The 12,862-nt window shown below is 60.6% G+C and overlaps 1 protein-coding gene across 7 annotated transcripts in view; it reads left to right on the top strand.

The window, feature by feature from the left end:
- TNRC18 (trinucleotide repeat containing 18) overlaps nucleotides 1–12,862 on the top strand; it is an 88,659-nt gene that overhangs the window by 36,341 nt on the left and 39,456 nt on the right. For 5 of the 7 annotated variants that reach the window (XM_045047425.1, XM_045047424.1, XM_045047423.1 and 2 more), the window contains 7 exons: nucleotides 241–431; nucleotides 1,720–2,149; nucleotides 3,376–4,374; nucleotides 9,180–9,355; nucleotides 9,886–10,022; nucleotides 10,259–10,387; nucleotides 12,046–12,217. In XM_045047425.1, coding sequence (XP_044903360.1) covers nucleotides 241–431; nucleotides 1,720–2,149; nucleotides 3,376–4,374; nucleotides 9,180–9,355; nucleotides 9,886–10,022; nucleotides 10,259–10,387; nucleotides 12,046–12,217 — 2,234 coding nt within the window. The remainder of the gene's footprint in view (nucleotides 1–240; nucleotides 432–1,719; nucleotides 2,150–3,375; nucleotides 4,375–9,179; nucleotides 9,356–9,885; nucleotides 10,023–10,258; nucleotides 10,388–12,045; nucleotides 12,218–12,862) is intronic. The other 2 variants (XM_045047420.1, XM_045047421.1) reach the window with 2 other exon arrangements.

The following is a 12,862-nucleotide window of genomic DNA, read 5'->3' as shown; positions in this document are numbered from 1 at the left end:
GGGAGTCCACTTGGTAGACCATCGGGTGCGGTGGGAGGAAGAGCTTGGGGTCCCCGCGTGTGGGCGCGGTCCCCCCTGGGCTGGGGACGGGGCCCGTGTCCCCTGGGCTGGGGACGGGGCTCGTGTCCCCTGGGCTGGGGACAGGGAAGGGGGTACAGAGGCTCCGCTGCTGGGGGCCTCAGCCTCCCCCTGTGTAGAGGGGGGCGGCGGGCACGGCCTCACTGTCCGCCCTGTCCCCAGCGGAGCTGATGGAGCGGGCCGCGGCGCCCCCCCTCTGGGCCGCCCTGTACCCGCCGGGCCGCGGCGCCCTGCACCACGCCCAGCAGCTACAGCTCTTCTCCCAGCAGCGCCTCCTGCGGCAGCACGAGCTCCTGTACCTACAGCAGCAGGCCGCCCAGGCCCTGGAGCTGCAGAGGAGCGCCCAGCTGGTGGTGAGTTGCTGGTGGGCGGGGGACGAGGGATGACCCTCCGAGCCCCCCGCAGAGGGAGAGGCAGACGGGTCCGCAGGCAGAGACGAAGGATGGCGGGGGCTGGTGGTCAGGGAGGGCCGCCCGGAGCGGGGAGCGGGCGTCTGCCCCCAGACCTGGAGGAGTTGACCGCGGGCAAGGCCCAGAGGTGTGCGGAGCCGTGCGGGGGCAGGGTGCAGGGAGCAACGGGGAAACCGAGGCAGGAGAGGCAGCCTGCTGGACTGGGCAAGTTTGCGTTGGCTGCTGAGGAGGCCCCGGGGCCTCCTGCGGATTCCTAAGCCGGGCCTGACCTCCTCGAGCAGCTGGGCTGGGCCAGGGCTGGCCTCTAACACCCACGTTAACTCGTCCCGTGCGGGAGGAGCCACGAGGGGCTGGTTCCCCGTGTGGGTGGGCTCCCTGGAGCCAACGGCGCTCCTGCCTACTTGCAGGTGCTCCGGGACGTCTGTCCTCTCGGCCTCGCTGCTTTCCCTTCGTGCGGCGGCCACCGCAGAGGCCACGGTGGTGGCTTGTGCGGCAGACGGGGCCTGGGTTTGACCCTTAGCTCTGGCGTGCCTGGCTCTGTGCCCTTGGGCCAGTGACTTCACGTCTCTGGGCCTCAGATCTCCTCCTTGGGAAAGTGGCGATGCCGGTGATCCCATTCAGTGAGATTCGATAATCGTGGGAGTAGCTGGTGCCAGCGTGTTCTATGTGCTGACCGCCTGTCCCCCTGGCTCCCTGCCCCCCAGCGAGCACTGGCTCTTCTCGAGCAGCTCCCTGCCATTTCCTCGAAAGCCATGAAATGTAGGAAGAGACCCCCACCCCCACCCCCACCCCCACCCCCACCCCAGGCATCTTGAGACCCAAAGGTGTTAGGACAGCACGCAGCGGGTAATGAGCTCTCCGTGAAGATAGCTATCCTAAAGCCATATGAGTGTGGGGAGTGGGGCGCCTCCTTCGTCGTCAGGAGCCTCATGCCTCTGCCCTGTCCCCCTTGTGCCAACTGAGGCTCCCGGTGGGGCCGGAGTCTGGACTGGAGGCCCCCGCCAGCCCCGGTGGCCCCCCAGACAGCCCCCCCCCACCCCGCCCAGCCCCGTCTGGGGTTCCACAAGGAATGCTGTGCTTGTTACACGTGAGCCACGACGGAATGTCCGTAGCAGGCTGGGAGGGCGGGCAGCCTGCATGCTGGGCCCTGCCTGAGGCGACCCCAGGGCCTGGGCAGGTGCCCGGCGATGGCTCGTGCTGTGCTCACCCTGCCTGCCGGCCCCCTCCCCAGCAGGAGCGGCTGAAGGCCCAGGAGCATCGGGTGGAGATGGAGGAGAAGGTGAGCAAGCGGAGCCTGGAGGCTGCAGGCAAGGCCGGCCTGGCCGCCCCGGGCCCTGGGCTGCTGCCCCGGAAGCCCCCCGGCCTGGCCGCCGGCCCCACGGGCACCTACGGCAAGGCCGTGAGCCCGCCGCCATCTCCCCGCGCTTCCCCTGTGGCTGCCCTGAAGGCCAAGGTCATCCAGAAGCTGGAGGATGTGTCCAAGGCGCCCACCTACGCCTACCCCGCCACGCCCAGCTCCCACCCCAGCAGCCCGCCGCCCGCCTCCCCGCCGCCCACTCCCGGTGTCACCCGCAAGGAGGAGGCGCCCGAGAATGTCGTCGAGAAGAAGGACTTGGAGTTGGAGAAGGAAGCCCCCAGCCCCTTCCAGGCCTTGTTCTCGGGTAGGAGTGTGGCTGAGACCCTGGGGTGGGGGCGGGGGCACGTGTCGCCCAGACCGGAGTCGGGTCTGGCTCTGGTCGAACCGGTCGCCGCCAGTTCGTTGACCGTCCGGTTCTCCAGCCCTTCCTTCCTCCGTCTCTGCGGGGCACCGGCTGCGTTACTGGGCCTGCCGCCAGGCTCTGAGTGAACGCATGAGTGCGTGGGTTGGCCACGGCCTCTCTCCAGCCCCGCCTCGGTAGTAAAGTCAGGGAAATGGGCGTGACGTTAGAATCTCCTTCAGAAGGACTCGTTCTGAGGGTTAACCAAACCGAGTCGAGAACGGTAAAGGAAGCGCTCCTGGCACATGGCACGCGCAGGGTTGTCACGATGATCACGCCCTTTCTGGACCCTGACCCCACCCTCTGCCGTGTGCTTCGGGCACAGGTGCTCATCCCCTGCCCTGCGCCAGTGAGGACGTGCAGCAGGTGGCCTTAACGGCGTCCCTCTGCCCCGGCGGCTGCTAAGAGTGTGAGGGCGTCCTCGGGAGGATTTGAGTTCCGATTCAGGTTCTGCTACCACCAGAATCTTGGGGCAAGTGACTGCTCCTCTCCGGGGAGATTCGATGCCGTGCTAAAGGCCGGCACTAAGCCTGGCCCCGGGGGCTGCTCCAGGCCCCCGTCTTCCCCCTGGTCTGGCTCCCGTGGAGCACCTGGAGCTTGCGCAGAAGCACCGCAAACATCTGGCCACGCGCCACCCTGCTCTTGGGCGGCTACACTCGGGGGCGGGGGTTCAGAGTAGAAACGTGGAGGGCAGCACCGTGTTGCCGTTGTTTTTGAACAGTTGGGCCGCCCCGACTCCACTTGAATGGGGTGAGGCGGCAACGGAGGCCAAAGGAGGCCCCGCCGGGTCAAGACCGTTGGTGGCCTACGGAGCATTTGCTTCTGGGCCAGCCTCGTGCCGGGCGCAGAGGCGTTGGGGGCCAGAGAAAGAAAGAGCCGACCGTGGTTTCTGCCTTTGAGTCCTGAGGCCCCCTCGGGACGGGGTGGCGGCTGACTTGGGTCTCTGTGGCCTGGACGTGCGGAAAGGCAGCAGGGGTCCTCCGATGCCGCCTGGTGTAGGACCGCCGCCGGGTGCAGAGGGTGGCCACGGGGCTCCGTCCCGGCTGGTGGGTGGGTGTTGACGGGGGACGCGGGGGATGTCAGACGCGACGGGTGAAGGGGCCTCCGCTGACTGTCCGTGTCTTTGGCAGATCTCCCGCCCAGGTACCCGTTTCAGGCCCTGCCGCCGCACTACGGGAGGCCCTACCCGTTCCTGCTACAGCCCACGGCGGCGGCCGACGCCGACGGCCTGGCCCCCGACGTGCCGCTCCCGGCCGACGGGCCCGAGCGCCTGGCGCTCTCGCCTGAAGACAAGCCCATCCGCCTGTCCCCCTCCAAGATCCCGGAGCCGCTGCGGGAGGGCCCGGACGGAGAGGCGCTGGCAGAGCGGGAGGTGAAGGCGGAGGTGGAGGACATGGACGAGGGTCCTGCCGAGCTGCCCTCGCTGGAGTCGCCTCTGGCGCTGCCCCCCGAGGAAGCGCTGGCGGCCCCGAGCCCTGCGGCCGGCTGTGGAGGCGGCCTGCTGGAGGCCCAGGCCCTGAGCGCCGGCGGGCAGGGGGTCGCGGAGGCCCCCGGGTGCCCGGACTTCGCGGAGGGGGCCGAAGCGCGCGTCGACTCACCCGGCCGGACGGAATCGTGCGCGGCCGCCCCGGACCTGGGGGCGCGACTGACGCCGGAGACGCTGGTGGAGGCCAAGGAGGAGCCGGTGGAGGTGCCCGTCGACGTGCCCATGGCTGTGCCCGTGGTAGAGGCGGTGCCCGAGGAAGGCCTAGCCCAGGCGCCCCCGAGCGAGCCCCGGCCCGGCCTGGAGTTGGCAGACTGTGACGTGCCCCCCGGGGACGGAGAGCACCTGAGTCTGGAGGCCCGGGAGGCCGCGCCTGTGCCCGGCGGCACCTGCTTCCTGGAGGAGGAAGGCTCCGACCAGTTTCTGCCTGGCCCGGAGGACCCGCTGGCTGGCATGAATGCCCTGGCGGCGGCTGCTGAGCTGCCCCAGGCCAGGCCTCTGCCCTCCCCGGGCGCCGGAGCCCAGGCCCTGGAGAAGCTGGAGGCGGCGCAGAGCCTGGTCCTGGAGCAGAGTTTCCTGCACGGCATCACCCTGCTGAGCGAGATCGCTGGGCTGGAGCTAGAGAAGAGGAGCCAGGACGTGGGAGGTGAGTCGCCACGGGCGGTCGGTTTCTATGGCATTTTTGGTGGTTTTAATTTTCCTAAGGATTTAAACAGTTTGAAAATCCCCAGGATGGGGTTTACCCGTACCCATTTTTGAAAAGTTGAGGCAGAAATACACGGGGCAGGATTTGTCGTCTCTGCCGTTGACAGGTTAGTAGCGTTCACGTGCGTTTGTGTTGCTGCGCGCTCGGTCTGCGGGCTTCTCTGTGAAGTTTCTCCTTGTTCTGTCAGTGCCGCGTTTTGTATCAGCATGATTCTTGGGGTTGCGGGGGACAGAAAGGCTCATTTGAACTGGCTTAGAAAAAGGGGAGGGAAATCGATGGGCTCTCGGCAGCCAGGTACAGCGGTAACTAGGTAGTAAGTTTCAGGTATGGCTGGATCTGGGCACTCCGTCATCGGGAGTTTCTTGTCCTGTGTACCCCTTCCCCGTCTCTCCCTCTCCGCCTGCTCCACTTTTCTGTCTGTTGTCCTCATTCACGGCAGGCCCACTGTCCTCTTGGGGGTCACCCAATACTTCTCGCAGGCCCACGGGCCTGCCCAATTCAGCAGACTCCCAAAAGAGGCCACCTCTTTCCTGGTGGCTCCGGCAAAGGTATTCGATTCATTCTCGTTAGCTCCCTGGGGGTTCATGCTTTGTGCAGAAGCAAACTCTCTGGGCTGGGAGATGGGTTGCAACGGGCTGATTGTGCATCCTCCCCAACTCCCCCCTCCCCTCCCCCCACCATGGGGCCGTCACCACCGGGCTGCAGGGAATGGGTGCTTTCAGCAGAAGGGCAGCGAATTCTGGGCTGGGCACAAAAAACACGGGTGTTCAACACAGAAACTCAGGGCGCTCCAAGAAATGTGTACAGGAGGAGCCGTGGGCCAGGCAAGCCTCACCACCCCACGCTCGGCCCAGAATCAGCACAGAGGAGGGAGGGGCCCAGGCGACAGCTGTCAGAGAGATAATAATAGCGTTGCCAGTGTTTTGGTGCATTTTTTCTAGAACTTTTTCTACACACATACGCTTCTAAAATTAAGATCATTTTGTAAACAATGCCGTGTAAGCTGCTCTCTTCACTTAGCATATTTTTTATTAAATATTTTCTACAGCTATGTGTCTTTATTTTCTTCTTTTTTTTTAAGTTTGTTTTGAGAGAGACGGTGCATGAGCAGGGGAGGAGAGACAGACACGGGGAGAGAGAGAATCCCAAGCAGGCTCTGTGCTGCCCATCGTGGGGCTCGGACTCACAAACTTCAAGATGATGACCTGAGCCCAAGTTGGATGCTTGACCACTGAGCCACCTAGGCACCCCAAAGCTCTGGGTCTTTAAACATTTTCTTAGGGGACAGTCGAGTTTTCCACCTAGTGGAGGCCCCAGCCTTCAATGCCTTAGCTGGCCCTAGGTTGTTAGGCATTTGAGTTTGCCTTTGGTTTTGTTTTATTGTTGTAACTAATGTGACGGATCTTTGTCCCCACCGCTGATTTTCCTGGGGGTATATTCTCAGGGGTGGAATTGCTGGGACCGAACAAAATCACATTTTCAAGGCTTTTTCATCGCCATGGTCACATGGTCCCCCGGAAGCTTGGACAAGTGATGCCCACTCCCCCACACCCCATAGCTGTCTGTTGTTTGGTTCTTGTTCTCCGGTTCATTACTTCTTTTCATTCATCTAAATAGTTTGGCACAAAAAATTACTTTTTGGAAAGAGACAAACCCCCTCTTGATCCTACCAACAGTTGGTGGGTTTTCCGTGAGGGCCACAGAGCATAGCCCTTGGCCCTGTCAGGTGGTGATAGGTGGTAGGTGGAGACACTGGGAGGGGGACAGGATGGAGGACGGAAGGGTGGTCTCTTACGGAGGGAGGCGCTTCTGGGTGAAGTGACCCAAGGAAGGCCAGGGAGGAACTCTTCTGGAGGATTTGCTGATGGAACAGCACCTGCAAAGGGCCTGAGGTCAACAGTATGTGTAGCACGTTGGAACCAGAGCAAGGAGGCTGGGGCTGGGGTGGAGTGGGGGGAGGAGAGTGGTGGCCGCCAGGGGGGTTGGTGGGAGGGGGCCGGCATGGGGCCCTGGGCACCCCCTGGAGGAGGGCTTGGAGTTACAGTGATAGGATTGGACTTAGTGTCATTTTGGGGGGCTGTGTAGACACTTGACGCAGAGGCAAGGGGGATGCAGGAAAGCCCAGGCCCTGGGGTGGTGGGTAGAGGTGAGGAGCAAGAGGATTCTGGGTAGAAGTTAAGGTGGAGCACCCAGAGGGCTTTGCCAGCTCCCAGCTGGTGTAAGAGCGACTCCGAGGTTTCTAGCCTGAGCCGCTGGAAGGGCAGACTTTGCAGGAAGCAGCGGGAGGAGGTTTTGGGACCCACAGCTGGTTTCTGCATTGGAGGTGTGGCCCGCGGCTGGATCTGTGACCCTGGGCTGGAAAGCACACTTGGAGGTGCCGGTGTGCAGGGGTGTGTACGTAGCAAGGGTGAGGGAGAGGCTGGCGGCCCTCTTCTCTACCCAGCAGGCAGCTGCCGATGGAACGCTGAAGAGGCCCCTGGTCGCCCGGCGAGCTTCCCACGGCCCACAGGTCACCCCTGCATTGGTACAGCCATGAGGCTGTGTGTCAGCCAGGCCTTCTGTCGCAAGTACCACAGACTGGGGGGCGTCTGGATGTTCTAGACCGATGTGTGGGCAGGGCTGGGTCCTGCTGAGGCCTCTTTCCTGGCGCGTGGACGCCGTCTTCTCCCCGTGTCCTCGCCCGGTTGCCTCTGTGCTTGTCTCCAGCTTTCCCCTTTCTATAGAGAAATAGTCCTACTGGATTAGGGCTTATCTGGTCACTTGAACTTGGTGTCCTCTGTAGAGACTGCAAATAAGATCACTTTCTGAAATACCAGGGTCAGGACTTAAACGTGTGGATGGTGGGGGTGGGGGGTGGGGGGGGGACACATGATACATCCCGTAGCAGGTGGCCTAGAGTCACCAGGCTCCCTGGCCTCAGTTGTGAGAGCCTCAGCCAGACTGGTTTCGAAGGTGAAGGAGGTGACAGAAGCTGCACCTCGGTCCCCTCCTCTGTGATGGAGCGGTGCTCTCCTGCCTTACCCAACCACTGAGAATCTCCCGGTTCGGACGACCTTGAGGGGTGGTCTGGTGCAGAGGCGTCACCTCGGGGTGGGCCCTCGTGAGCTGATGGGGTTCACTGCTGTGCAGCCTCCGTGCCCGTAAGAGCAAAACCGCTGTTTCTCAACTGGCAGTGACCCGTTTGGTTGTCACAGCTTGGGGGGAGTACTGCTGACATCTAGTGGGGAAAGGCAGGGGATGCTGTTGAACCTCCTACAGCGCATGCCCAGGGTGGCTGCCCCCATTGCAGAGGATGAGCTGACCAAAACGTGAATAGCGCCAAGGTCGAGAAGCCCTGATCTATGCGAGACCATCAGTGATGTCTGTTTTATGGAACTGCACGCGTCGGTAGTAAAGAATATGCTTTGAGGGCGCCTGGGTGGCTCTGTCGGTTAAGCATCCGACTTCAGCTCAGATCATGATCTCGAGGTTTGGGAGTTCGAGCCCCGCATCGGGCCCTTTGCTGACATCTCGGAGCCGGAAGCCTGCTTCGGATCCTGTGTCCCTTTTCTCTACGCACCCCCCTGTTCATGCTCCATCCTTCTCTCTCGAAAATTAATGAACACTAAAAAAAAATTTTTTTTTAATACTTTTTTTTCTCAGGCATGTGTGGAACATTCATAAAAACTGATCACATATTAGATCACAAAGACAACGCCAATTAAAAAAAAACTGTTACTCTGGGAGAGATTGGAGGGGAGATGGGTGGCGTGCCCTTTCTGAAGGGTAGTGGGAATATTTATTAGATAAATGCACATACCTTAATCGTGTTAATCACAGAGAGGAATTTTCCTGAAACACGTGTCCTTGCTGTGTGCCTATGCCTCCACTACCCACCCCCCCTCCCCCACAAAACAAAAAGAAAAAAAAGAAATGCCGTTTAATGGGGGATTATTTAGATTAATTAAAACTGAGCAATACAAGAGAACTCTAGGCAGTTGTTACTGGGTTTGGCCACATAAAAGTTGCTGACCTGTAGAAATGGCAGTTATAACTCATAAGGTCCAAGCTAACGACACGTGGTAGATTGCTGTCATGCGCTACCGTGAAAAGAGGGTAGGTGGAAAAAGGTGTGATACCGTATGTATGCGTTGATGCCGTTCCCATATTTACGAAGGATGCCCACGGACGTTGCGTGTGTTCGAGTGGGGGTCGGTATTTTTGGAGCCCTCTACCAGAATGTCGAGAGTGGTGCCTCTGGTGGCGGGGCCAGCTTTGTGCTGGGGCGGGGAAGGTTTTCGTTTCTTCGCACCTTTCTGCTCGGTTTGTCTTTTTTGTGTTCTCCTACTGCTTTTGCAGTTTATGAAACTTAATTTGGGCCCTTTTCTTCCTGAATATGAAAACCATGCATATTCCCTGTGGCAAGTTTAAAGGACAGATGAGCAGAAAGAGGCACAGCCCAGAACACACCTCCGTGGGCGCTTGGCCGCTCGTGGCCATTTTCTCTGTGCGGCAGTGGACGTTTGGAACAGAGCCGTGCCGTGTGCCCCGGCTTCTGCCTGTTCTCTTCACTTAGCACCATTTCTTGGCTCTCGGCAAGGCCGGGGTCCCGTCAGCATCGTGGGGGCCATGTGGCCTCGGGCAAGCCCTGAGCTGGTCCTGGGCTCGTTCTTCTCCCTGTTTGGGGTTTGAGTGGGGTGGGCTGCCCCCAGGGAGCACGGCGGGGCGGGCACAGAGGCGTGGGCTCACCTGCCTCCTATGTGCAGGTGCGGAGCGGGGCCCGGTGGTGCGGCCCTCGCTGGAGAGCCTGCTGGCAGCCAGCAGCCACATGCTGAAGGAGGTGCTGGACAGTCCCTTCGTGGACCCGCTCAAGAACTTGCGGCTTCCGCGGGAGCTGAACCCCAACAAGAAGTATAGCTGGATGCAGAAGAAGGAGGAGCGGGTGAGGTGTCCCGGGCCTGTCTTTGCCTGCCTGTGGCCCGTGGGGTGGGAGCAGAGATGGGTCCCCCAGAGACTCCATCTTGCTGGGGACATGGCTGGCTTTGGAGTTGAAAGGGCCTGATCTGAGTCCAGGTTCCACCGCTGACTTGCCGCGCGGTCCTGGGCAAGCCGTATCCCCTTTCTGGGTCTCAGTTTATCCACGTGTTAACGGGCGACTGCCTGGAGGGTCAGGAAGAGCAGGCCTGGCTGTGCCCCTTGGTGCTTGTGGGTCTCTGTAAGCGATGGATAACACGATGGCCCACACTGTTGGGAGCGGCTGTCTCGGGCCGCTTCGGCCTTGACGCGGCCCTGCAGAGTTGAGTTTTGGTCCCCGTCCCGCGTTCTGCCCACGGCCAGGGCTAGCGAAGGGGCAGGTGAGGCGTGAGCTGGGCCCCGGTCACCATCAGGCCTCGCCGCTCCCATCTGAGCGGATGCCTGGCCGGGTGGTGGGAGCCGGTGGGCGTTGGCATCCTTATCCCGCTCTCCCCGCAGATGTATGCCATGAAGTCCTCCTTGGAAAGCATGGATGCCATGGAGCTGGACTTCCGGATGCGGCTGGCTGAGGTCCAGCGGCGGTACAAGGAGAAGCAGCGAGAGCTGGTGAAGCTGCAGAGACGCCGCGACTCCGAGTGAGTGTGCACCCCGGCCGCACCCCAGCCATACCCCGCGGCCCCGGCCGGCCGGGCGACAAGGCCGCGGCAGGCGGCGCCCTGGTTGGGCTCTCGTAGGCGCTGGCGCTCAGTAGGTTGGCTGTGGTAGGCCATTAGAGGCGTGTGTGGACCCGAGTGACGTGTGTGCATCGTATGTCCTTCTCCGCGCCCCCCCACCCCCCAGGTTCACAGCCGAGCGTGTGATTCTTTTTAAGGGACAGGCGCGAGGAACCCCATAGAAGCTTGGCACGCAGAGGCCCTGGCAGGCCGAGGAAACGGACCCACGCCCTGAGCACCCTGTCGCCCCCCCGCAAGAGAGGGAAGAGCCGCAACAGTAGCGGAAAGTAAGGCTGGCCCCTCGGTGGGTCGGGAACTGGCACAGAGCTCGGAGGGGAGGAGCACAGGCCCACGCAGGGCCTGCGTCTGGGCACCGGGGACCTCGAGTCCCTCGGGCTCCGACCCACCTGGTTTGGTAGCTCTCAGGGAGCACGGTGCGCGCCGCCCGGGCCAGGAGGGCGAGCCGGGCGAGTGGCGGAACGGACAGGCAGACTCATCCACCCGGCACTGAGTGGGCAGGTGACCCCAGTGAGAGAGGTTTCTGTGCCATGAGCTAAGTGCCTCGCCCGTCTTCCCGCCACACCTGCTTTCTCCACGGTTAGGGATGAATTCCTGCTCTTCTCCGTACACCTCCTCCCTGCAGAGGGATCCGCTGAGCTTCCAGCCCCCTGGGACGGGTTCTGACTTGTGCTGTCACTTACTTCCCTCCGTGACTGACAGCGTCACTCTTGTCCTCCTGGCCTGACCTGTTGGCTTGTCGTGCCCGAGCCTGTGACCCGGGGCCGCTCCTTTGCACACTCCTTGAGCGGCAGCAGGAGCGACGCGTGGCGTCTCTGGAGGTTTTCTTGAATGGTGGCTGGGATGAGAGCTCTTCCCCCAGGCTGAGCGTGGGTAGGAATGATGCTGCGGTCTTCCCTGGGTGTCATGGAGTAGCAGGAGCTGAATGAGGCCCATCAAAAGAGCGGGGTTGGAGTGTGCCCCAGCCTGGGACATCGGAGCAGGGCAGACAGTAGGTGGCCTGGTGCTTGGCTTGAGGAAGCAGAGGGGCCACAGGGTGCCCCTAAAAGGCGCAGGAGAGGCAATGGATCGGCCACAGGGCTTGTCAGATCACCCCAAGCGTCCCCACGACTTGGATTTGTCCTCTTTGGATGTTCCTGTTTGAGGAGAGGATGGAAAGAGGAAGAAATCCCCTAAAACCAGCCAAAGGAGGGTAGGGAAGCAGTTCCCGAAACCACAGGGGCTGGGCCGCCAGCACACAGCCACTGGTTAGGAGCACAGCCTCTGGAGGTGGGCGTCTGTTCCTACTTGTGAGTCCCAGCTCCATCCAGTGTTTGTTGTGACCTTGGGCTGGGTGTTAGCTTTTTGGAGCCTCAGTTTCCCCACGTGTAAAAACAGGATGTGGAACGTTGTTTTGTGGCTAAAGTATCAAACACTAACCCGGAACAGAACACGTAGTAAGCACCAAGTAAAAATTAGCTGCTTTTATTACTTGTGAGGGTTTAGCGTAAAGCAGGCAAGAGAAGCCTTTAACCTAGGACCGTGTCCCGACTGTCTTAATCCCAGGGGTGCAGGAGACCAGCCAGTGGCTCTTACTCCCCTTCCAATCCTGGGGGATTTCTTGGACATTTCTGATCTTCACTCTTGGCATGTTTTGATAAGGTGTGTGTGTGAGTGTATGTGTGAAGAAGCACAAGAAAGAGGCCAGCAGAGGATACTGCCTTGGAGAAGTGTTTCTTCTTTCCGGTTAAACTCTCATTCTGCCCCACTCACAAATAGAATCCCAGCACCATAGTTTTACAGGATCCGTCTCCCCAGATTCGTCACTCTGCCATCACTGTCTGTGCTTCGACATCCAGAGCCCACCCTTCAGGGCTGTGAGGGCGGACCCCCAACCCTTGAGTCTTTCCTGGCCAGCGTGCTGACCAGCAGTGCATCTGGGTTTCAGGCTGAGCAGCAAGCCCCTGCTGACGTCGGATGAGTACGAGCTTGGAGCAGGGATGAGGAAGAGACACAAGGGACCTGAGGAGGAACACGATGCCCTGGTTGGAACAGGGAAAGCTAGGGGCAGGAACCAGCCTTGGGACGAGCACGAAGCCTCGTCGGACTTCATGAGTCAGGTCAGTAACCCTGCGTTCCAGAGATGCTGCCATCTTAGAGTGGAAGGTCTGCAGGGTGTGCCAGAGTTCACGCTCCCTTTGCAGGTCTGTTGGCCCCACCTGCTGCACAGACACTGTAGAAATGATTGTCTTAGTGCCAGAAGGGCTGTCCTCTAGTCTTCCTTATTGCACAGAGGAGAAAATCCAGGCCCAGAGGAGGTCAGAGACTTAACCAGAGTAGCGCAGCCTCAGGTAGAGCGGAGACGGAAAGCCACTCCCCCCCACCCCCCATGCGTGCTCCGTGACCCTTTGCTGAAGCCAGGAAGAGAGATTGCAAGTTCTTAACCAGATAACACAGTTACTGTTGTTCAACAGTGTAATTGTTCAATGAGCAGCTTCACCATCCTGTAGTTCTCAGAAGCAAGGGCTCGATCCCATCGTAATTTCCTTGTGAACTCTCCAGAGGTAATGGGGTGAGAGCCAGCTCCTTGATTTTTCTGATTTCTGCAGAGCGTTGAAATCGGCCACTTAAGGCCCTTGTCTCTAAATACTAATGTACCTTGTCGTCTTTCCCCATAAGGCCCCACGCAAGGGGCTGTATGTTGATTCGGCCATCAGAGCGAAATAACACACATAAGGGGGATTGCATCCAGGAGGAGGGAATAG

This window comes from Felis catus, chromosome E3 (assembly GCF_018350175.1).
Source record: "Felis catus isolate Fca126 chromosome E3, F.catus_Fca126_mat1.0, whole genome shotgun sequence".
NCBI lineage: Eukaryota > Metazoa > Chordata > Mammalia > Carnivora > Felidae > Felis > Felis catus.
Note: the sequence above shows the minus strand (reverse complement) of the source record. Positions and strands in the feature narration are given on the sequence as shown.